General features: G+C 39.7%; 2 protein-coding genes across 2 annotated transcripts; one reads left to right on the forward strand and one right to left on the reverse strand.

The window, feature by feature from the left end:
• The first annotated feature begins 4,110 nt into the window (after nucleotides 1–4,110).
• Nucleotides 4,111–11,684, forward strand: LOC119780812 (putative methyltransferase DDB_G0268948). The gene is made up of 6 exons (XM_038281009.1): nucleotides 4,111–4,418; nucleotides 8,086–8,246; nucleotides 10,214–10,427; nucleotides 10,565–10,668; nucleotides 10,750–10,887; nucleotides 11,363–11,684. The coding sequence occupies exons 1-6, from the start codon at nucleotides 4,311–4,313 to the stop codon at nucleotides 11,457–11,459; spliced, it is 822 nt and encodes a 273-aa protein (XP_038136937.1). The 5' UTR covers nucleotides 4,111–4,310; the 3' UTR covers nucleotides 11,460–11,684.
• A 3,383-nt stretch (nucleotides 11,685–15,067) lies between these two features.
• On the reverse strand, nucleotides 15,068–24,091 carry LOC119780804 (receptor activity-modifying protein 1-like). Its single transcript, XM_038280978.1, has 3 exons — nucleotides 23,874–24,091; nucleotides 20,646–20,784; nucleotides 15,068–16,112 (listed from the first exon to the last, which is right to left on the reverse strand). The coding sequence occupies exons 1-3, from the start codon at nucleotides 23,941–23,943 to the stop codon at nucleotides 15,857–15,859; spliced, it is 465 nt and encodes a 154-aa protein (XP_038136906.1). The 5' UTR covers nucleotides 23,944–24,091; the 3' UTR covers nucleotides 15,068–15,856.
• Nucleotides 24,092–24,319: the final 228 nt, after the last annotated feature.

A 24,319-nucleotide genomic window follows, 5' to 3' on the forward strand; every position in this document is an offset into this window, starting at 1 on the left:
CTCTAAGAGGTCAAAATTCTGCCATAAGGACATACACATGATAAATACTCATGTGAGCCGTTTTATTTAAAACTCAAGCATGTTCTCCACAACCACTATTGAGCATTTTTTCTATGGTTAAAACTTTACATGCACAAGTTCACCCTCACAAACAACTACAGGTGCTAGGCTTCAGGTACTTAGAGATTCACTTCCAAACAGAAACCCCACATTCATATCTTCAGGTAACACAGAGTACATGTCAGACTTAATAATATTACTTTAGCGATAGTTTCAAGGTGTTGCTTTATTGTATACTGTATCTCGTACCATGTCTTTTGGTTGTGCGGCTCTTTTTTCATCTCGTTACAGGTGATGAAGCAGACTGAAAATGTTTTGTCATTGTCTCCTTTCTATCTCCTCTTTCTTTCATCTTTTCTCCTTTTTTTTCTTTTTTTCCCTTTTTCTTCTTCTGTTTTTCTGCTCTACTTACATTGCAGTGTCCATATAAACTGTAAAACTCCCTGCATAATTATAATAAAGCAATTTATATGCATGAAACAAGTGGAGCAGTATGGAAATTGCCAAACCGCTCCACTTGTGAAAGTAAAATCTGTTGGGCTCCTTTTGGCATCAAGACAATTATTCTTATTGCCACATTGCCAGACAGGACACTGTTATAAAAAAATAAATAAATAAAAATAAAATAAAACTCAAGCATGTGAACTACTCTCAAAAATGCACATTATTAACATTTTATGCATATAGATTCAATACCATGAGGCCTCTAATATGTCACCCACATTGGCGCATGCTTTTTTTGATTTTAATGCATAGATTCTCTCCCACGTGAATCTGCGTCTTTGTCTAAAACAAAAGAAAACATGCTTAGCAGTAGCTGCAAACGGATTACAAGTGCAAATATCTGTGTTCGATTATAAACCATATTTCACTCAAGCCTCATTTTCCTCAATATAAACAATGAAGCTAACATTAGCTTAGCTCAAGTTCCATGTTCAACTTTCAATCCTCATTTTAGAGCATGTTACAATAGTTGGATGTACCTAGCTTATATAGGGATGACTTAATTGAACCAATTCCTAACTCCTATAGAGACTCGCACTTGCCTAGAAGATGCTTACTAATGACACTAGCAGCAACAAGGAAGAAACAACAATGGGCCGGATTTATCAAGATCCAATTTTTCGTGCAGTAATTTGCGCTCGCAAACTGGAATTTTGCGCGAGGGGCTGAACCATGGTTTGCGGGTGATTTAACAAGAGTGATTGCGTAACTGGTGGCAGGTGCAAAACTGTTGGAGACGCCCTATTTAAATGATGGTTTTGCGCGTTTTGTGGTTTGCGGCAAAGTAGTTTGTAGTTTGTGCAAACTAGTGCATTAAGAAATTTTAATCTTACAGTGACACCCCCCCCCCCCCCCAAAAAAAAAATAATATATATATATTTACATATATATATATAGCCCTGCGATGGACTGGCGACCTGTCCAGGGTGTACCCCGCCTCTCGCCCATTGACTGCTGGAGATAGGCACCAGCACCCCTCGCGACCCCACTTGGGACAAGCGTGTAAAGAAAATGGATGGATGGATGGATATATATATATATAAACTTTGGCAACCTTTATTCCCTAAGGTGGTATGTGGCTGAATTTCTACTTCACTGCAGTAAAAAAAAACAAAAAAACAGGTGTTTTATATTGGCCTGTAGAAAAATGCACATACCAAATGGCTCACAAGAAGTGACTGTGGATAAGATGACTGCGCGCACTTCTGAAAAACGAGATTGGGAGATCCCAGATGCAAAAAAGTGCAATGTTGCAAGGAGTTTTGTGATATCCGGGGTATTGCGCGGGTCCTCCTTGTGGCTGGCTCCAAATCCATTCGGAGTTCCCCCAACAGCTTCAAAATGGCAATGCTGGATAAACGATATGTTTTGATGATCGTTTCCTCGTTCATTCCAAAAATATTCACACGGAGTGAAAAAATGCGTTCTCTGCGTCTCCTTGCTTCATTTCGATGTCTCCTTCTTGCGACAATAACCGCTGCCATGTGTGCGCAATTACGCATACAGACCATTTGCACCTTCTTTTGAAACGTGTTAAATATAGAGTCAGATACCGTTAGCAAAATTGCTTTCAGGTTTAATAAATCACTTTGCGAGCGCTAAATGAATATATTTACATGTTTTCCTCCCACAAGACGCACTTTTGCGTGTAAACGCCCCATATTGCATATTCATTGCAGAAAGAGTACTAAATGGATAAGAGGCGCTATTTAGCACGTTTTAAAGACCAAATCCTTTTAGCACGCTGTTGATAGATCAGTTTGTAAATTTTTTAGCGTGCGCAGTGAAATAGCTCACGTTTTTATACACGCAAACCTTTCATAGATCCGGCCCAATGTCTTAGGAGGTTTCCTGAAAAATGGCCAGTCACAGGTGGGTTGCTTTCTCAGGTTGGTTCCACCCTCAAAGTGAAAGCAGATGTCATGAATGCACAAAAAGGTCTACACACAAATAAGGAAGGGGCCAAGAATACAGAGAAGGAGCATGAATACCTGTTAAATTAGGGGCCTCAGTGTATTGAATCTGCCTGCATGATAGGTTCATAATGCTTGTGAGTAGTTTAGATACATGTTTTCTGAAAAAAAAAACCTACTGTATAAATATCTATTACACCTTCCTTCCCCTCGAGTAATCAGCCAAAAGTGAAAAAGTCCTTGAAGATGCGCGTTCTGTATGTGTTGGACGTTTCCTGTCATCATTTGTCATTATTGGCTAAAATCTTAAGGTGTTTCACCTGTAGACAATGAATAGGGGGTTGAAAGTATCCTGTAAATGCAGAAAATGCAAATGCAGATCATAGACTAGTCACCTTTCAATTGCAGGGCAAGCCGTAAGGAACCCAACCATGCCCAGACAATACATGCAACCTTTTAATTACAAGGCGACTGCTGAGATTTTATTCACTGTCCCCTGGCCATTAAAATTAGAGTTCAACTTACTTGGATGTATGCATCATTTGAAGGCTACACTTATATATGGAGACAAGCCGGACGGATAGTGTAGTAAGTTGAGTCATTTGTGGTTGAGTATTTAAAACATGCAAAATAGCATTAATCTTGAATCAGACAGTTAACAAATAAAGGGAGCACATTAACAACAAAATGAAGTGGATCAAATCTTAATGTCAGCAGATAATCTTAAAGAAAACAGAAGGTCGATATCTAGAGATATTTTTAAGAAGCTAAAATCTCTGCCTCAATGAAAGAGTTGAGGCTCTTTGGTGTGTCGGTCAAGAATCATTCTAGAATGGAACAGAAAGCATTTGTGGATTGGGTCCTTGTCCGCAGTTATGCCACCTTGGTCTGTTGTGGTGAAGTAAGATTAGAGCCAGTGAAGAAATCTCTCAAGCTACTTGTTTATCGACAATCTGACCCTGATCTGTGATTAAAAAATATGGATCTCTACTGAAAGATACAAGCTTTTAGAAGTAACCACAAAACAGGCTTCAATCGGAGGCCACTGGACTTTCATTCTAAGCAAGAATCAAGCCATGACCCAGGTTAGTGGTCTGGGTCAGGCCATAATTTGAATGACAAAGAACTGGCGCAGGCATATTGTATTTAGCTTCCCCTATTAGATATCGATGTAGGGATCCTACCTTTGGAGGTTCTCTCAGCGATGATCCACTGTGAGAACACTAGCTGGAATGGCTTTATATCCATACCTTCTGACCCTAGTGGAGCTGGACAGTGTAGCCAGGAGAGGGCAATCTTCTGGAGCTCTAGGATTTGTTAAATTCAAGAGACCTAATTTTGTACATAGATTAGAATAAAACAAAAGGAGCTCTGGCAACATCAAAAATTAAAAGTGCAGCAAAAAAATCCTTGTTTAAGTCTGTGGACTGAACTTTTGTGTTTGTATTCCCAAATAACTAAATTATGCATCACATCTTAATCCAGTAGGTCTTATCTTTAATCGTAAACAGGCCTGTTTATTTCTTTAGGGAACAATACAACTACACGCATTGTTGACCTTTAAGCTACTTGCAAAAGGAAACACTATCAAACTGTTAATCTATAACTTGCTGGTTAAACATAGTCAAGCTTTTACTGCTGAATCATGGTACTATGATAGTCAGTGTGGAGATGCAGCAAAAGCTTTTGCTTCTCTCTCGTTTAGTTTGAGATAATTTGTTTCCTTCTGAATTCAGGAACTTCAGATTCCTTTGTCTATTCTCCAGTCTGGATTGATGCCTTTTACTCTTATTTTTTCCCTCCACTCTGGTGCCCATTGTTTTTACTAAAAAGATGGCTGTGCGGCTTTTTGAAGGCAAGGATCATGCATCCTCTTACCTGCAGTACAGAGTGGCCCCACATGAAATGGTCAGTGTAATAATGAGCTACATGGAGAAAAGGGTAAGTTTGTATTACCTTTTTTTAGATCTTAGAGATTTAGAGGATGGGAACTTTGAACACAGGCACCTTGTTTTATCTTTACGTTCAAATTCTCCTATTTTATTGGAAACTATACTAATGCTGTTCATGTATTTTGTCATTTTTGTCTATGTTACACTGTTTTGTAGTTCCATGTGCTTACTTAAGCCTGGTTTATGCTCAGAAACTAGGTTGTCTGCGTGTTTCACAGTTAACGCAGATATGCCAAGATGCCAGATATGCTGGATGTGGGGCATCCGGCGTGGGATGAAGGGTTGTAGATGGCGAACAACAGTGTTGTGCCTGAACGCGTTCATTGAACGAAAGTTCATGAACTCGTTCATATTTTGGGCGAACGTGAACTGAACGTACTGCATTATTGCCTGATGAACGTTATTGTGAACTCGTTCATTCTGGTGTCTGTGAACGACACGCTCTCTCAGTTCAACTCCGTTCAATAGGTTGCCAGATTTCTATAAAGCCCTCCAGGCGAAACCCCGGCTAAATCACACCGTAAATAGGCCTTAATACACTATATTGCCAAAAGTATTTGCTCACCTGCCTTGACTCACATATGAGCTTAAGTGACATCCCGTTCCTAATCCATAGGGTTCAATATGACGTCGGTCCACCCTTTGCAGCTAGAACAGCTTCAACTCTTCTGGGAAGGCTGTCCACAAGGTTTAGGAGTGTGTTTATGGGAATTTTTGACCATTCTTCCAGAAGCGCATTTGTGAGGTCGCACACTGATGTTGGACGAGAAGGCCTGGCTCTCAGTCTCCGCTCTAATTCATCCCAAAGGTGTTCTATCGGGTTGAGGTCAGGACTCTGTGCAGGCCAGTCAAGTTCATCCACACCAGACTCTGTCATCCATGTCTTTATGGACCTTGCTTTGTGCACTGGTGCACAGTCATGTTGGAAGAGGAAGGGGCCAGCTCCAAACTGTTCCCACAAAGTTGGGAGCATGGAATTGTCCAAAATGTCTTGGTATGCTGAAGCATTCAGAGTTCCTTTCACTGGAACTAAGGGGCCAAGCCCAGCTCCTGAAAAACAACCCCACACCATAATCCCCCCTCCACCAAACTTTACACTTGGCACAATGCAGTCAGACAAGTACCGTTCTCCTGGCAACCGCCAAACCCAGACCCGTCCATCAGATTGCCAGATGGAGAAGCGCGATTCGTCACTCCAGAGAACGCGTCTCCACTGCTCTAGAGTCCAGTGGCGGCGTGCTTTACACCACCGCATCCGACGCTTTGCATTGCACTTGGTGATGTATGGCTTGGATGCAGCTGCTCGACCATGGAAACCCATTCCATGAAGCTCTCTGCGCACTGTTCTTGAGCTAATCTGAAGGCCACATGAAGTTTGGAGGTCTGTAGTGATTGACTCTGCAGAAAGTTGGCGACCTCTTCGCACTATGCGCGTCAGCATCCGCTGACCCCGCTCCGTCAGTTTACGTGGCCTACCACTTCGTGGCTGAGTTGCTGTCGTTCCCAAACACTTCCATTTTCTTATAATACAGCTGACAGTTGACTGTGGAATATTTAGGAGCGAGGAAATTTCACGACTGGATTTGTTGCACAGGTGGCATCCTATCACAGTTCCACGCTGGAATTCACTGAGCTCCTGAGAGCGACCCATTCTTTCACAAATGTTTGTAAAAACAGTCTGCATGCCTAGGTGCTTGAATTTATACACCTGTGGCCATGGAAGTGATTGGAACACCTGATTCCAATAATTTGGATGGGTGAGCAAATACTTTTGGCAATATAGTGTATGTAGCGGGAAAACACCCAATCTGGCAACAGCAGCTACCAGTGTCGTAGCCTACAGCCGCGTGCGTCATCAAAACAAAATGCAGCGTGGAAGCCACAGCAGCATGGAGGCGACTTAAAACAGTTTTATGACCAGGTGGTCGGTGAGGATGATGGCAACAAGTTTGCCCGCCGGCTTTCAGTAAAAAAATCCGCACTTCAGTAACCTTAAATTCCTACCTCAGCCTGGTCCCTCAGTTTGTGTTAGTAAAATCTTCTTGAGCGGTCTTCAACGGGGGATCCGCGACCCCTAGGGGGTCTACGGAGGTACTGCATGAGGGTCTGCATGGTTAGTTGATATTTTTATATTCCCCCCTGCATTTTTTTCCCCCCACTAATTGAAATGTAAATACCTAAATACTCATTAACATGAAATCAACACACTGTAGTAAACAGATAAATGGAGACAGAAGATGTCTTTCAGTCATCAATGCACACATTCAGCGACACACAGGAGCTCTTTCAAGCTGGGCACCGTTTCCTTCACAACACCTGTCCCATCAACCAGGAATCAGAATCAGAAAAACTTTAATAATCCCAAGGAGAAATTAATTTCTTTACATTACTCCATCTGTAATAGAGTGACTATAGGACACAATTTCATACAATATATATAAATAGGGGGTCCCCGCTCCATCTCGCCATCAGTTTGGGGGTCCTTGGTCTGGAAAACATAGCAGACCCCTGTTCTTGAGGGTTTTACTATCCATGTAACTTGTTTGTTAAACCTGCCTGGTATAATTTTCCAGGATTCCAGTATTCCTTTTTAGTATGTATTGAAATGGAATTTCAAATGGAAAAAATTATTGAAATAAAAAAAAAAAACATTTGCACCTTAAATACTACTTTCCTATTTTTCTTTTAATAATTACTCATAGAAAAGACCATTCAAGCAGCAAATTTTTCCTGATGTTTTTGAGAATATACTGTAGGGGTGAAAGCTGCAGCTGCTACTAGTGTGAAGTGAATGGACAGCAACAAAGCGTTAAAGCAACAATGGGGAAATGCTGTCCTCTCAATGCTAATGTAAACCCTGGTTGGATAAGGATTCAAAACTGGATATGAAGATGAAATCTGACGCACAGTTTCAGAGTTACAACTGATAAAATAATTGCTGTCTGTGGTTCTACAGTAGGCTATGGTGTAATTGAGCAATATATCAAAAAAAAAAAAAAAGAACTATGAACTACGGTAGTTCATTTTTTGGAATTGTGAACTATGAACTGAACTAGTTCATTTTAAAATGTGTGAACTGAACTTTGAACTAGTTCACGTAGAAAGAGAACTTTCCCAACACTGGCGAACAAGCTAGTCAAACTGACACACCGACACCCACAATCCTAGCTAGTTCGTGATAGTCCCTCTTGCATTGTGCCATTGAATAACATAGCGCAGACCACGCTTCAAAATTGGGCATAAATCAAAAATATCTGCGTTATACCTGCGACAAGCTAATTGCGACACACTGCTGCGGGAGTATAACCAGCCCTTTAGACTAAGTACTCTGGGAACTTGAGCTCCCTCTAGTGACAGGCAGGAGGTATTTCAAACCATTTGTCTTGGTGGATTTTCTTTTGAGCATGCAGCTCTGTTCATTAAGGCATCATCAAGATATTTCTTGGGAAATTGAAATGAATTGGTGTGTCTTTTGGCATCAGCAGCGTTCTGAAATATATTTAACCAATTCCATGTTATCAGATAACTTTTGTTTAAGTGATTTCTTGACTCTGCAAATCATTTTCAATTTCATAACCATCATAATTAATTTTTAGAATAAGACCAAGTTGGATTGAATTGTTTGATTTTGGAAAACTCTATTCTCTTCCATTCAGAAACCAAAGAGGTCCGAACTTGCTGTCGATGTTGGCTGCGGTCCAGGGCAAGTGACTGTCCTCTTGGCACCATACTTCAACAAGGTGGTCGGGACAGACGTCAGCCAGGCAATGATAGACAGGGCATTGGCCAAAAGCAATCCACCAAACACTTCTTACAGGTGAACACAAACAACATTCTAGAATATGTCACTTAGATAAGTGCTGCTTTCAAAACCTTTAACATGAAGAACCAAGTAGAAGCCCAAGAAGAGATAGTCCAGTTTTGGTGTTAGTAAATAAAAAATCAAACCAGTCATTATTAAGGTTGAATAGATTTGCATGGGACTGACACATCAGCAACACATATATAAAACAGGTGCTGGCATTTTGAAAAGAATGACATTTGTAAGGCAGTACCTCAACTAAACACTGAGTGAAGCTTACTAAACCGATCAAACCTTTTAGGCATAACTGATAACAAATAGCAGGGGCTCTTGTTTTGGATTTTCACAAACCAGTAGTCATACCAATATGGTTAGGCATGACATGATGTGCAGTTGACAAAAACATTGGAACTAAATCACAAATCAGAACTTTCTTACTTGTTAGTAACTGTATATTTGGGGTTTCAAATTGTAGATTCTTCAGTATCTGTAAATACTTAAATCCTGTCCATTTTGTTTTAAACGCTAGTATTATTGTACCTCACATTATACATATTTACACTACCCTTGAAAAACCGATCCATGCCGAGATCGGTCCGAGTTCACATCAGTCAACCAGGCCGAGCTTGGTTCTGACGACTGTTTACACATCACGCTATCTCGGTTCCTCGACTCCTCGCCTCCTAGTGACGATCTGCGGTATTACTGCCAGTATTAAAGGAGGAAATCAAGCAGTTGGTGGCGGTAATACACCAAAAGTTGTTTGCCAACCGCCATGAAACACAAGAAGAAGAAGACGAAGAAGGAGGGAATCAAGCAAATTAAAATGGTCATCCCAGGTCGCACCACACTCTTTTGAAGCCATTATTTAAAATGTTGCGTGGAGAAGAATTCGATTGTTGTTTATAGTTGTTCTTCTTCTTCTGTTTTGTGTTGGTTGGCAAGCAACTTCCAGAGGGGCATTAGCGCCAACTACTCGAATGGAGTGTGAATCGGGATGTGCAGCCAGACGGAGATGAGGCGTTCTGCTCATGCGCTTTTGTTATCAGAGAACCGAGCCAGGGAAAAACCGAGCCGAACCCACCTCTGGAACTGGTCTGCAGTTAGCTCGGTTCGGTTGTGTCTAGCTCGGTTCAGTTCAGTTTGCTTTCCATTTACACACGATAAATTATCTCAGTTACCGAGCTCGGACCGGTCTCGGCACAGTTTTTCAAGGGTAGAGTAAATGGGGTAATATATAGAATACACATTGAAACAGGCCTAAATCTGTGGTTAAGGGTTGAATGGTGTCCTTGTGTAGGCCTACTGTTAAAATGAACATGCTTTCTTCTTAATCCAGACAATATATGTAATGAACCCAAAGGGTATTTCTTTGGTGTTAAATTTGGTGATATTCTGACTCCACGAGAAAAAAAAAAACCTCCAATGAATAAAACTGTGAAATTTATGACTCTAATAAAAGCTTCTGCCTCAGTTATGGACATAAGATCAGGGCTGGCCCGAGCTTCAAAGGGGTCCTAAGCACAAAAAAAAGTATTTATCTGACCTCTATTCCTGCTAATAATGATTGCTGCTATCAACAGTTCAATGATCAGATCATTCACACCTAGCATAAAATCTCTGCAGCTCTGGTAGGGCTGTTTATGGCCTCCTATTCATATGCACCATCTAGTGTCACTAAATGCAATGACATAAAGTAATATGGAGCTTAAGAAGAGTAAAAGTATCATCTGGTTTATAATTTTGTTTTTCAATTTCAAAAGAGTGGTGCAAAATAATCTGTAGATTGATAAATGAAAAGATAACAGACATATTTAAATAAAACATATAGTAAAATTAAAGTATTGTATATCTCAATATACTGAGTATATCTCAGTGGTTTAACTGCAGTAAGTTTATCTAATATTGATGGATATTTTAAGCAGTCTTGGGGTATTGATAAATGACTACAACACACTCCACTCTTCTGTTTCCCACCGCAGACAGTCCCCTGCAGAGGAGTTACCATTTACAGCTGGCGAGGTGGACCTTGTGACGGCCATGACGTCGGCCCACTGGTTCGATCGACCGCGGTTCCTCCAGGAGGCCGACAGGGTGCTCAGGCCTGGAGGCTGCCTTGCACTCCTGAGCTACACCATGGACATGAACCTTGAATATGGAGATGTTTCGGACGCCCTTAATGACATCTGCCAGGAGGTCCGTTACAAATCTTTGGACTTAAGCATCCATGCATTTGTAAAAGCATGCAAAGTGGTTCAAATGAAACCTTATAATTTCATGCAATAATTTCATTCATAGGTTGTGTTAAGAAATCTGTCAAACTCTGTTTCTAGTTCTACGCTGCCTTGCTGCCCTACAGAAGTTTTTATTTAGGACCAAGCTCCAAGAAGCTCTACTTTGACATGTTTAACTCTTGCTCTTACCTGGACAAGGAATGGTGAGTCCTTATTGATTTAATATGCATTAGTAGCCTGTCATATTAAGTTTAAATACAAAGTAACTATGAATGTCTTTGTAGGAATGAGTCCTGCCAAGTAAGACGGACCCTTTCGGTCAGTGGGTTTATAGGCATGGTGGAAACTTTCTCTAGCTACCAGCAGCTAAAAAAAAAGGACCCATCAGAAGCCGAACGTCTCTCAAATAGCATCCTGAACAAGTGAGTTATCACCCTCAAACATCCCCCAGCCTGACCATTAACAACCGGGTCCCAATCTTTAACCTCCCTCCTCATAATCTCCACCGTTGTTCCATCCATCATTATCAAAAACTGCTGAAAAGTGTCTGTGAATACAGTCATGGTCCTGGACTTTTAATCAGAAAATCCAGGCATTGCTTGGCTAAGCTTAACCGTCGAAGGTTTTGACTGCTTCGATAACACAGCCGTCATTAATTCCCCTGCTAGTGACAGGGCTGAACAGCTAAGCTAGCACAATATATGTGGTAGAATTGCTGAGGCACAACTTTTACATGCATGAAAAAAAGAAGTTTGACATTGAATTTAATTACTTTAACGGCGGGTTAACATTTACACAAAGTTCCAGGCACTGTCTCCTTCCATCTCCATTATTTTATCATTTAGGTCCTTTTTTTTCAAATCAGTTGTAACCAGTTTCCTTTTGTATTTATTTCAGACTGCTGAGTGCCATGAATGCATCCTCTCCCGACACAGAAGTGACGGTGATAATAAACTACTTTTACATGCTGGCTTGCAAACCTTCATCTGACTGAACCTCGATGCCCTTAAACACAAATCTTAACGCACACCTCATTCATTCACTGCAATTAAGATGGACAGAAAAGGATCGTCCACTTTCCTTAAGGCCTCCTACAGCCAGTAATAGTGAGATTTAATTGCCTGACATATTTTCATAACGGCCTTTGGAGCGCATTTAAATGTTCTTGTTAACGTTTCACATTGAGTAATTCATTAAAAGTCAAGGCTGGCGTATTTTCCATTTTGTTGTTTTTTTCTCCTTTCACTCTGCTAAGGGCTTTAATTTATTTGGTTTATTTTGTGACACACAAAACATCAAACACTGCAATATAAAAGTGTGTCAAAGTTTAATTTGTCACTATTGCACTACATTCTATTATGGACTTTGAAACATTAAAGTTTTCTTTCTTTTATGGTTGTAAAACAGTAACTTTTTACCAGTTGATGCTTAATTGGTAAATACAGGACATCAAAATGTTGTAAACTACACAATAGAAGTTTTAAAGGAGTCATAATGTGGTATTTTACTTATGCAATCCTTCAAATTTATGTTTTATGATTTTTAGGAGAAAAAACAATAGGTAGAGCTCATTCAGACCCCTTTCCACACCCCTTTATTATTTAGAGAGGATAGAATTTGACTTGTGCGTATTCCTGTTAATGTGGATGTAGCTTGTTTGTTTACCATTGTTTCCTGGTCTATTACACAAAAGCAATATCTATTCTGACTGCCCTGATGTGAATCCCTGATTGTTGGTATTCCCCCCTTTTAGTGAAACAGAGACCGGAACGGTCATAGCAAGACTGGGTAACAGGGCCGCCAACATTTTACCAAACCTCGGAGTGAAATTTTGAAATAGTTTGGAGAGGCAACCCTTGTCAGGGTTAGATGAGGATAGGTGCAGCTATAGGTTGTAGGTTTTCAGAGGATTTAACAGGAACAAAGCTGCAATTTTTTTTATAGCACAGTAAATGTTACTGAATGACAATAAGTTATCCGTATCGGAAAAAAACTTTACACAATATACATTATGTCCTATATTTTGGTAATTTTCAGAGAAGTAAAGTAAAGAAGAATAGGCCCTACTAAAATACTTCCATCTTAAATATATAGAATTTTACAACTTTGTCCATTAATTATTCTGTACAGTTCAAGTAAAATAACCAATGGTAATCTAATAAATTATTACTTGATTACGGGCACTAAAACAGGAACCACTAAAATTAAATCCCATGCAAATTACAGTATGTATGAATATTTGGTAATAAGCTAAGGAAGCTAAGTCATTATCTTAGTTTTTTTTACAATTGACAAAACAGCTAAACAATTCAGACCTTCCAGGGGGCTGTAGAGTCTATAAAAACGTTCCATTCAAAAGAAAGCACTTCTCTGGATGTTTCAGTTGGCTGAAAATTGAGTTTTTAAACATATTAAGTGGTTGATAATAAGGATAAATGAATAAGATAAGAAACAATAAAATGAGAACACCCCTCTGGCTCCTCCTTTATCAGTCTTGGAGAACTACGTTGTTCTGCACATCCTCTCTGGGTCTTACTGTATGTAGTACTCTTTTCTCTGATCTTTTTAAAAATAAAATGCAATGGTTCTTTTTCCTTTTTGTGGACCTCCTACAGGGTTTGTGAGGCATACCTGAAAGCTTTAAGAATTTAGAGATTTGTTTAGTCAGTTGGTTTAATCTGTTTTAAATTCCAATGGGAGATTATTAAACTAGACTGAGCAATAATTATTAAACTTATGAGCAAAACATGGACTAAAACTGGGACTAAATCAGGTTGCTAAACTAGAGCAAACAAGGAGTAAAGCTAAATAAAAACAGAAATGGGTATAGAGAACAAAAGATATGATTGATATGATCCTACACTCCACATTGATAATCTAAGCTAGTTGATATTTTCTTCATATTTACTCAAGTACAATTTTGCTTCAAATCTTCATTAATTTACAAAGTTAATTATCTTAATCCAGATAAAATAAGATAAAATTCAAATTACATACCTCGTAATAACCACTCAGAAACCACTCCGCTGCTGTCAGGTGAGCTGATGCAAAAATATGGACTGGATATGAACCTGGCATGTCTTTGTGTGTTAGCACTGAGGTTGTGTTGAAAATACTGACTGGATTTTTATCAGCATGGTATTTTTTATATGAATAAGTGTAATGGGGTTGATTTTTAATGCCCATAATTTTCTAGTGTAAAAATTTGGGGATATGGAGTGAGAGCGTGTGAAGATACTGAGATGCGTGAGTCTCATCCCGAATGGGTGAGAGTTGACAGCCCATGGTTAATGCTTTGTCGGAGGAGGTCCAAAATCGCACCCCACAGGACCAATTTTGTTGTCTGAGCAACAATACCACAAAAAAAGACCAAGCTACTCTTATTCCTGATTTTCTGGCAGGTTTTAACTGAAGCCTAACACCAACATGAAGTCAAACTTCCCAGGTGAGGACACTTTAAAACATTTAGGAAGGAGTGAGGACAAGAAAGCACAATACTTCTGAACCTGGGTACTGTTCTTACTGTTGACCTGAGAAAGGTGAAGAGCTAGAGGCTAGAAAAGGAGAAAGAGGCAGGAGCTAAAATATGAGGTATTGGGATCGAGCCCTAAATGTTGAGGGAGGTGACACCAAGATTAAACCATCCATCCATTATCTGACACGCTTGTCATGAGTGGGGTCACAAGGGGTGCCTATCTCCAGCTGTCTACGGGCAGGGTACACCCTGGACAGGTTGCCAGTCCATCGCAGGGCAACACAGAGACAAACAACCACTCATGCACACACTCACACCTAAGGGGAATTTAGAGAAGCCAATTAACCTAACAGTCATGTTTTTGGACTGTGGGAGGAAGCCGGAGTACCCGGAGAGAACCCACGCATGCTCAGGGAGAACAGCAGTAGTACCCACTGCGCCACTGAGCAGCCCAGATTAAACTAATGGGAGACATTTTTTAAAACCATTGTTGTAAGAATAACAAAAACCTAAGTTGCTCCATTTCAAGAAAAGCTCACCAGGAAACTAGCCAATAATAGGTCTCTAGACCAGAGGTCTTCAACAGGGGGTCCGTGACCCCTAGGGGGTCCGCGGAGGTACTGCATGGGGGTCGCAAAACTTTTGGTTGATTCATTTTTTTTTTTTATATATTCCCTCCTGAATTGAAATGTCTTAAAATCCACATTAACATGAATTCAACACACTGTAGTAAACAGATAAATGGAGGCAGAAGATGTCTTTCAGTCATCAATAGACACATTCAGCGACACACAGGAGCTCTCTCAAGCTGGGCACCGTTTCATTCACAACACCTGCCCCATCAACCAGGAATCAGAATCAGAAATACTTTAATAATCCCAGGGAGAAATTACTTTCATTACATTACTCCATCTGTAATAGAGTGACTATAGGTCCGGTTGATATAACACTATTTCATTCAATGTATATAATTAGGGGGTCCCCGCTCCATCTTGTCATCAATTTGGGGGTCCTTGGCCTGGAAAACGTTGAAGACCCCTGCTCTAGACTGTTCTGTTGCACCTACCCTTTTTAGCTAATTTTACTGTCACAATATTGAGGGAAACTCATTCAATCAAACAAAAAGGTAACAGAATTTTTTATTTTTATTTTTTCACTCTTTTGACCAGACAGGAAAAAAAATCTATGTATTTTCTCAAAAATATATATATATTTCCTTTCTTATTCTTGTCTTTGATGCATAGGGTCACAGTTGGCAGCACTGAATGCATTTAAAAGCAGCAAGGAATTTCACACTCAGGTGCTACAAAAACAGCTCCGGTTTTGTATCTTGAGTACCAGAACATTACAAACAGAGCAGAAAGGATCCTTTGGTGATAGACAGCCTGAGTCTGCATAAAGTAAAATTATGTTTATTAGTATTTGTCCTTTTGATTGTCTGAGGAACGTAAAAAATAATTTGTCCAGTGAAGAACAGGTGAGTGTACCAACAGTGAAGCATCCTTACATGATCAGCTGAGTTGCTTCTCAGTCAGGATGGTGGGAGCACCTACCACATCTGTCCAACACATAAAGTTACTTAAACATTCGAAATTACTCCTTCTAATATTCTAGGCAGACTACAAGTCCAGAGAAGAAACATTTGGTACATCTCAGAAAATCATTAGCTATGTACATGCATTGTATTGTCTACACTAAACATTTTCCTCAAACTCTTATTTTATATACTAATATCTTTTAGCTTTAAGCGTCTTGCACTTAATTTGACATACTCTCAGTTGTTGAATCTGATGTAGTTTAAATTCAATAAAGGTGGTTCTTGTGATATGCAAATTCTTGACAGTATATGAAGCTGCCTTTTCAACATGGCTGACTTGATGTTATCCATCTCCAAGTCCTGAGGACCCTTGTCATCTTTACAGCATCCCCTGTGTGCGTTTGCTCCTCCACACCACTACCGCAGTCATCAACAGTGTGATCATCACGGAAACGCCTATAAAGGGGACAAGGATGCTGATGGGTGGCTCCTGCAGGAGCCGGCCGGTCAAAGCACAGTGCTGAAAGTACATGCGGTGAATCTTCATGAAGAAGGCGTCCACCACCTGGTTGGGCCAGAAGCAGTCCATCCTCAAGGCTACCTGGTAGGTGCAGTTAGTAAGTCCCTCATAGATCCTGGAAAAAAGGCCAGACAAGTAGACATTTTCTGGGATAATTTAGATGAAAACACTCAAATGAAGCAACGTTTCCTATGTTGAACTGCCCAACACCATGAAGGTAAGACTTTATGGATCAATGTGAATGAATTTATACTTTTGCACCATTCTGTTAGGATTATTCTTGTTGATGATGCATGAGTCTGTTAAACCCTAGTAATACCTGCCTGTTGCATGTAAGAACTAATGTTTCCCAACTAGTTTCTCTGTAAGGATATACAGTTATCATCTTCATTATGTACATAACAGAGATTTGAGAATGAATTTAGGGCCTGGATATAGTGGAACATTCTGAACAGCGAGTTCTCTTTGTTTTTATCACACTCTGCAATGTTGTGATACGGCTGGAGCGAGGAATGTGTGCTCTTTTATAAACATGCATGATGTAATGATGTGATTATGTGGCATACTGGAGTTGTATAGAATGCTTCTTTAACTGTGACTCGAGGCCACTTCACAAGATGTGAGCCTGGACCTGTGAGGCTTCTGCAACTCTAAGCAATTTCTCTGATCTGAGTAAGATTACAATTTCTTTTCAAATCTGCTGTCATGTCTCATGGTTATTTAATACATATAAGTTATGAGGTGTTATTTAGGGAGTGTGTCCCAAGGGATCTCTTCTTAGGAAAATAACCGGAGAGAGAAAGCTTCAAGGTTTTAAGCACAGAGCTTTCCTTAACAACTCTTTAGACTGAAATAATATGTCTTTGAACTTCCAAAGAGTGAAACCACAGCAGAGGACTTGTGTTTGTAGAGGAGGCAGGAGCCAAAGAGTTACTTGAATTACAAGTAAGCTTAACAGGGCTATTAATAACAACTTGGTCGTCGAGGGGCAACAGAATTGGAGATGCATTCCATCGGAGGAACTCGCTCTAGACAAACTTTAACTGGCTTCTGGGAACATCAAGGGGGGTGGAAATCATGAAAACTATGTACTGTAGGTATATCTAGTCTAAAATCAAGGATGGCTACTTCAAACTCCATGCTTGATGTCTTTTTAAACTAAACAAACAGTTTTTGCTAGGTAAATAAAATCAACTGCTTTATTAGCATACTCTGTCCCTTCAACTGAAAGCTAAAATTTCTAGGAATGTTATAAAAAAATAAATTCTGTTGGATATGGTGATATTTCATTACAGGGTACTGTTGATAAAAAATTTTGCCAAACGTCCTTACACTCTTACGCCTACAGCAACCAGATGGTGATGCATCACTCAACAGTCTATTATTACTGTCCACCCGCAGCAGCAGAGCAACAATGAGATCTTGTGAATTTTTCCACAGCTTTAATATTATAAAAACCGCAATATCTCTGTTATAGTGTCTTTGTTAATGTATTGGGATTAAACATATCTTGACAAATGTATTGTGATAGATATCGAATTGCCAAATTCCTGCCAATTCATACCCCTACTAACATCAGATGAGTTCGTCATGCAGAAAAATAGAATAAGTTGTAATTTTGTAAAGAAAAAGTCATACAAAAACATTAAAACAAACTATGTAGTATTTTTTTAAATCAATAAAAGTGCAAAACTGTTCAGTGCAGAATCCTTAAGCCCTAAACATAGTCTCTCAAAACTTTCCTTTTTGTTACAGCTTACAGTTAGAGTGGTTTAAGTGACCCTGAGCTACCTCCCTACTCTCTCCGCAAAAAAAAAAAAAAATGGAAATGTCTTGAGGGCTGTACTGACTGAAATTTCTTTATGTACTGTATACACGTTGTGTGTACAAAATGACAATAAAGTCTGTCTAAGTCTACTTATGCTGCTATAGGCTCAGAGTGCTGGAGGACTTAGGGACCACTTTTCCTCCAATTGTCATAGTAGCTTTATCTGGTTTGGTTCCATTTAACTGTGACACCATCTGGAAAGGAAATATCAGCTGGGCTGCTGTTGTCAACACCTCCGATTTAACCAGTGATCTGATTGAATACTCTCTGTTAAAGTGCTTTGAAGTTAAAAGTGCTGTGAATTGGTGTTATATTATCAAACTGAATCGAATTGAACTTAGCATGTGATTCACATAGTTAAAATCAAAAATGTTGCTAGTGCTTTCAAAACTAGCTTTATAATCTAACTGAGAAAAAATAAAAGTATTCTTCGTGTTAATGATTTAGTTTTATATTCGATTACTGACCTAGTATCGAAAATTATGTTTGATTTACACTCACCGGCCACTTTATTAGGTACACCTGTCCAACTGCTCGCTAACACTTAATTTCTAAGCAGCCAATCACATGGCAGCAACTCAGTGCATTTAGGCATGTAGACATGGTCAAGACAATCTCCTGGAGTTCAAACCGAGCATCAGTATGGGGAAGAAAGGTGATTTGAGTGACTTTGAACGTGGCATGATTGTTGGTGCCAGAAGGGCTGGTCTGAGTATTTCAGAAACTGCTGATCTACTGGGATTTTCACGCACAACCATCTCTAGGGTTTACAGAGAATGGTCCGAAAAAGAAAAAACATCCAGTGAGCGGCAGTTCTGTGGGCGGAAATGCCTTGTTGATGCCAGAGGTCAGAGGAGAATGGCCAGAGTGGTTCGAGCTGATAGAAGGGCAACAGTGACTCAAATAACCACCCGTTACAATCAAGGTGGACAGAAGAGCATCTCTGAACGCACAGTACGTCGAACTTTGAGGCAGATGGGCTACAGCAGCAGAAGACCACACCGGGAGCCACTCCTTTTAGGTAAGAACAAGAAACTGAGGCTACAATTTGCATAAGCTCATCGAAATTGGACAATAGAAGATTGGAAAAAACGTTGCCTGGTCTGATGAGTCTCGATTTCTGCTGCGACATTCGGATGGTAGGGTCAGAATTTGGCGTCTACAACATGAAAGCATGGATCCATCCTGCCTTGTATCAACGGTTCAGGCTGGTGGTGGTGGTGTCATGGTGTGGGGAATATTTTCTTGGCACTCTTGGCCCCTTGGTACCAATTGAGCATCGTTGCAACGCCACAGCCTACCTGAGTATTGTTGCTGACCATGTCCATCCCTTTATGACCACAATGTACCCAACTTCTGATGGCTACTTTCAGCAGGATAATGCGCCATGTCATAAAGCTGGAATCATCTCAGACTGGTTTCATGAACATGACAATGAGTTCACTGTACTCAAATGGCCTCCACAGTCACCAGATCTCAATCCAATAGAGCATCTTTGGGATGTGGTGGAACGGGAGATTCGCATCATGGATGTGCAGCCGACAAATCTGCAGCAACTGTGTGATGCCATCATGTCAATATGGACCAAACTCCCTGAGGAATGCTTCCAGCACCTTGTTAAATCTATGCCACGAAGAATTGAGGCAGTTCTGAAGGCAAAAGGGGGTCCAACCCGTTACTAGCATGGGGTACCTAATAAAGTGGCCGGTGAGTGTATAATAGAGCTTTATCTAAGTACCTAAGTAAGCAAGTAAGAGTAAAATGATAGATGAATGTATTTGGAGATCAACATGTTTTTATGTTAAATGTGGGGAGAAAAGAGCAGCTTGTCACATTATTTAAATATTTTCTTTTCATTCTTAATACATTTTAACAATTTGAAAAAATGTCTCTTTACTCTAATATGATCATACTTTTTTTTCCTTTTTTTACATTTCATAACTATGGACAGGAACATTAATCTCACAAGAAAAGAAATTACCTAGACCAGATATAGCCACAGGCTAAAATCCATTTGTATTCCCTAAATTCTTTCATTTTGCTCTCTTCAATGCTGCCATCACACATTGTTTCCGGGAGTTTTATTACACAAGTGGAAACCTTGAGCATGCCTGTACTTTTTTTTCGCAGCACAAAGAGTGCCAGCACCAATTATTTTGTGCTGGACCGAGCGAGGACAGGGAGCCAGGAGGGAAATCATACAGTTTTGACAGAAGCTTCTTCAGCGCCCTTTTATGTTCCTGTCTGACTCATCCTCCAACCACTGGTGCTTGGAAAGGAAAGCCACGGAGCAGCGAGGCTCCTTATGTGGGCTTTGCCCACCTGACTAGGGGACCTGCAGTGGTGGATGACTTGTTGAGCGTGGTCTCGGCTAAGATTGACAGGGGGATTGACAACGAAACATAAAGAAACAGCGATTACAGTAGTTTTTGCGCTGAAGGTTGTATCGGGTTGGAGGATCTCATTTTACATTCTTCGCCAGAGACAGAGGAAAAAGGGAAAGAAGAGGAAAGGTTCTGTGGAGGAGTCGTATGTGTTTGAGCCACTGGCTCAAGACATTCCCAAGGTGTACAACCATAGAGGGGGAACAGCACTTTAGAAGATAGTCGATATATATAGATAAGAATAAAATGTAAAAACAACAATCTGGAGCAAGACTTGTTTTTCCTAAAAAGCTAAGAAGAGACTGAGGCAAACATAATGTTTTAGAAATGCTTGGGACATGTTGGCAACACTATGTCTACTTGAAATGATGGTTTTATGGATTACAATGGTTTTCTTTTAGAAACAGTGTTTCATATTCTTTTTTATTACACTCACTGCATGGTTTCTGGCCAACTGCACCACAAGTCCAAATCCAATCTTCCCATATCCATTTGGAAAATCTCCATGCAGAAATGGTTGATTTTCGTCTCGTAGAACTGTCCATCGCATCCAGGCACCAAAGGATTGACAGAAGCTGTAGAGAAGAAGCATAAAAGAAGCAGAAATAAAGGTGTTTTTCTGTTCATGCTAAAGATGATTGGCAGAATATCTACCTCATTGTGAATGTAAAACCAAATGTGAACAAAGAACCACATTTATCTGCTGTCTTTCATTTTTTCCTTCATAATTAAGAATATGTTTGTTTACCAAACAAGGTCACATCCTGGTGGTGGTTATTCCTTCAGGACCGTTTCTTCCCTATTAGACTGCTACTTTCACTAAGAAAAGATTTTAATTTGTAATCAGTCGCAATCCCATTTGTTTACCTTGGAGATGTGTGCAAACAGCCTCTTAATGTGGAGGCAGACCGCAGCCGTCCCATTGGGCCTGAGGCTGAATGTAATGCTATGCAGAGGGGAGGAAAAGAGCGGCTTGTTGTTTCGACCTGAAGAGAAAAAAAGCGGTGGATCTCGGGCTGCGCCGGCCTGATAAGGGCCAACTGTTTGCCCGTAATGTTTGCTCTGACTCTGCAAGCTCTTGCAGGGCGCCAAAATCTCAAAGGGAGAACCAAGACTATGAGTTTTTTAAAGAGATTGAGCAAGACGAAGAAGAATGATGAGAGATCATGAGAGCAGCTTCCTTTGGGTAAAAGGAAAAATAAAAAAATCCTGAATCTTAATGAACAACTTCTCCTTTATGACATAAAATATAAAATGTTCACCTGGTGTGATACTGTTTAACCACTTGCTGGAGCTTCTTACATCAATAAATGTTATTATATGTCTCTTATAGAACAAATACACACAAGGGCTTGCCATATTCAGCGATATAATATTAATTTCAATGAAATCTGTGTGGTCAAATGTACAACAGACCTCAGCAGACTCCACATAGACCCGAATCGGGCAGCAAGATTTGCTCTGGGATGAAAATTTTCAACCAGTGTTGCTGTCTTGCATCAGTTTCATGGATAAAAGTCAAAGACAGATTGGCGTGTTGTACTTTTCTGGTCCACTAAGAGAGTTTGGTCGGTTGCAGGTGTCTGTCTCCGCTTTCCTTACAGCCTATCACACTGTTTTATTTCCTGATTGAGTCAGATTTTTGTTGTAGTTTTGTGCATAAAAGAAATAAAACATTGCATGTCCATTTGAAGAGGATCTTATTAAAGAATGGTCAGCACTTTTTCACAGAGAAATATTTATAGGGAGAGGATTCTACAACTCAGCTGACAGGGCATGAGATTACTTGTGTTTGGTTTATTTAGAATGAACGAGATGCAGATAATTTTAGTTTATTTAGTTATATTTACAGTACATGAAGAACTAATGAAATTATTTTCAGATTACAGATAAATACATTCATTGATTCCACAGGGGAAAAGGAATTACTTTAGGGTTAGGATTAGGATCCACTCAATGATAACAACCTAATGAGCTTACTGGCATAATCTGAAGGATTGATAGCATCTTATGACAACCATTTATTTGGATGATAACATCCGAAGCGCGGCTGCATGCAAACACTTTACTGTGTAAAAGCAGACTGAATCAACATGAGGAGGAATGCATCCGATCATCCACAGGTTCTATATTTTAGAATGTTTTTACTGCCAGAAGATTTCACCTAAGCGATACATTGATCCATTCAAGAAATTTAAAGGTAGCAACATTATGGCAAGCTGTTTTTCATATATATTAGTTTTACTGAACATGTATTCGAGATATCTGATAAAGCATTTTTTTTATTTGTCTAAAAGACCTTTTCAAACAAAATTATATTCTCAGCATCTAGAATAAACATTCTTAATTTCAGATCTCCTTATTCCTAAGATTACTGGTCATCATTTGTATAATTTTAACTAGGAAAACATTTATTTCAGATATCATTAATACATATTGATGTACATATTGACTTTCTGATCAATGTCAGAACGCCCACTTGAAATGCGTAAACATTTACAGATATATAAAAAACTTCTTATATAATTCTTACTCGTATCATTTTTTTTTTTTTACTGTCCAAGGTTCAGTTTCTACTGCAAAAATTTAATTTAGAAAATATATAATTACAGCTAGGTCTAGGAGTGTGATTTTCATGAGGAGGAATCTTACTTTAGTGATCTACAAATGGAACAACAGGGAGGAGGGGTTTTAAAAAAGGTAAAAACAGCCTGCCACTTTATATAAACTCCCGCTTTAACTCAAGCAACAGTTTTCTCCTTTGCCAAGAACATTTTGAAAGATGATGATTCTGTTTTATCCTTCAGTTGGATGTCAAAACAGAGTACATGTTTGTTGCACAGCAAAGAACAAAAATGATTAAAGCATGGAGGTGGGAGTGTCATGGTGTGGTGGGGCACTTTGGGGCAGCTTGATATTGTTCTACAATCTACTATTAATTTATGACGAGCTTAAATCAGAGAGGGAATGAGACCATAGATGCTACAATGAAACATAATGGTAAAGAAAATGTGTTGAGAATGGAAAATAAGAAACTCTTTCCAGACCAGTGTTCTGTTAGATCAGCATACCTCGTCAGACCAGCATACCTATCAATACCAGTCAATATGCATTCACAAGACGTCAGATTTGCGTTTATCCCTTTAGTTTTCTACAAAAAATATACTTTTAAGTACCACGGTGGGCATGTATCCCTTTAGTCATGTACAAAAAAAACAAAAATTCAAGGTCAGATCACAATATGTGTCAAAAAACACCAGAAAGTAAGTACTTACATCGTTTTTTTGTACATGACTAAAGGGATATATGCCCATTATGGTAGATAAAAGTGTATTTTTCGTACAAAACTAAAGGGATAAACGTTATTGACTATAGGTATGCTGGTCTGACAGGATATGCTCATCTGACCAAAAGGGGTAGAAGACGCAAGAAACCCCTGAAACGTCATTTCAGACAACAGACATTATAAGCAATGTTATTGTCAACTTTTTTCTTTCTGTTCCCTGGAACATTTTAGCTTGCATTATTCCTTATCATCCTTACCTCCTTTTCAATGCTTCGCCCTCTCTTTTCATGCTGGCTCTACTTTTTTTTCTTCTTTTTTATCTCTCTCCTAGCTCTAGATGCAATACCATAGATCAATAATAAAAAGAAGAGAACTCACCTGCCAGCAGCAGCAGCAGCAGCAGCAGACCGACTCTGAGGAGCTGAGCCATGCTGGAAACCAACTTCATCTCCTCACCAGCTTCAGATCAGAAACATGGGCCTCATTCTCAACTAAAGCCGTCTATTCTGGACGGACAGAGCTGCGTGGAGGGGCAGATCTCATGGAGTAAGCCAGTCCCCAGTCCACTCCCCACAGTCTGACCAGAGTGTGTCATCTGAGCCCCCTGAGTCCCACACAGGGGACAAAACAAAGTCAGGATCCAAAATTAGAGCCTGGGCATTGTGAGGGCAGGAGGTCATCATGGAAAAGATCAGGATCGCTGACACAATGTAAAAACCAGCATTGTGTCTAAACTATTAATCCAATGTGACACACATTTTATTCCTCTCCTTTTAATGTCAGATAGAACATTTCGAAGACATGTTAGTACCCTGACAAGAAGA

Source organism: Cyprinodon tularosa, unplaced genomic scaffold (genome assembly GCF_016077235.1).
Source record: "Cyprinodon tularosa strain WSP-4 unplaced genomic scaffold, ASM1607723v1 ctg166, whole genome shotgun sequence".
Lineage (NCBI taxonomy): Eukaryota > Metazoa > Chordata > Actinopteri > Cyprinodontiformes > Cyprinodontidae > Cyprinodon > Cyprinodon tularosa.

Bases quoted from the DNA above. Each gene is read 5' to 3' on its own strand.
- LOC119780812 (XM_038281009.1), top strand. From the start codon at position 4,311: ATGGCTGTGCGGCTTTTTGAAGGCAAGGATCATGCATCCTCTTACCTG. The intron at 8,247-10,213 runs GTGAACACAAAC...TTCCCACCGCAG, and splicing joins CCACCAAACACTTCTTACAG to ACAGTCCCCTGCAGAGGAGT. The intron at 10,888-11,362 runs GTGAGTTATCAC...TATTTATTTCAG, and splicing joins TCAAATAGCATCCTGAACAA to ACTGCTGAGTGCCATGAATG.
- LOC119780804 (XM_038280978.1), bottom strand. From the start codon at position 23,943: ATGAAGTTGGTTTCCAGCATGGCTCAGCTCCTCAGAGTCGGTCTGCTG. The intron at 20,785-23,873 runs GTGAGTTCTCTT...TCTTCTCTACAG, and splicing joins GCTGCTGCTGCTGCTGGCAG to CTTCTGTCAATCCTTTGGTG. The intron at 16,113-20,645 runs GTGAGTGTAATA...CCTTTTTTCCAG, and splicing joins AGTTGGCCAGAAACCATGCA to GATCTATGAGGGACTTACTA.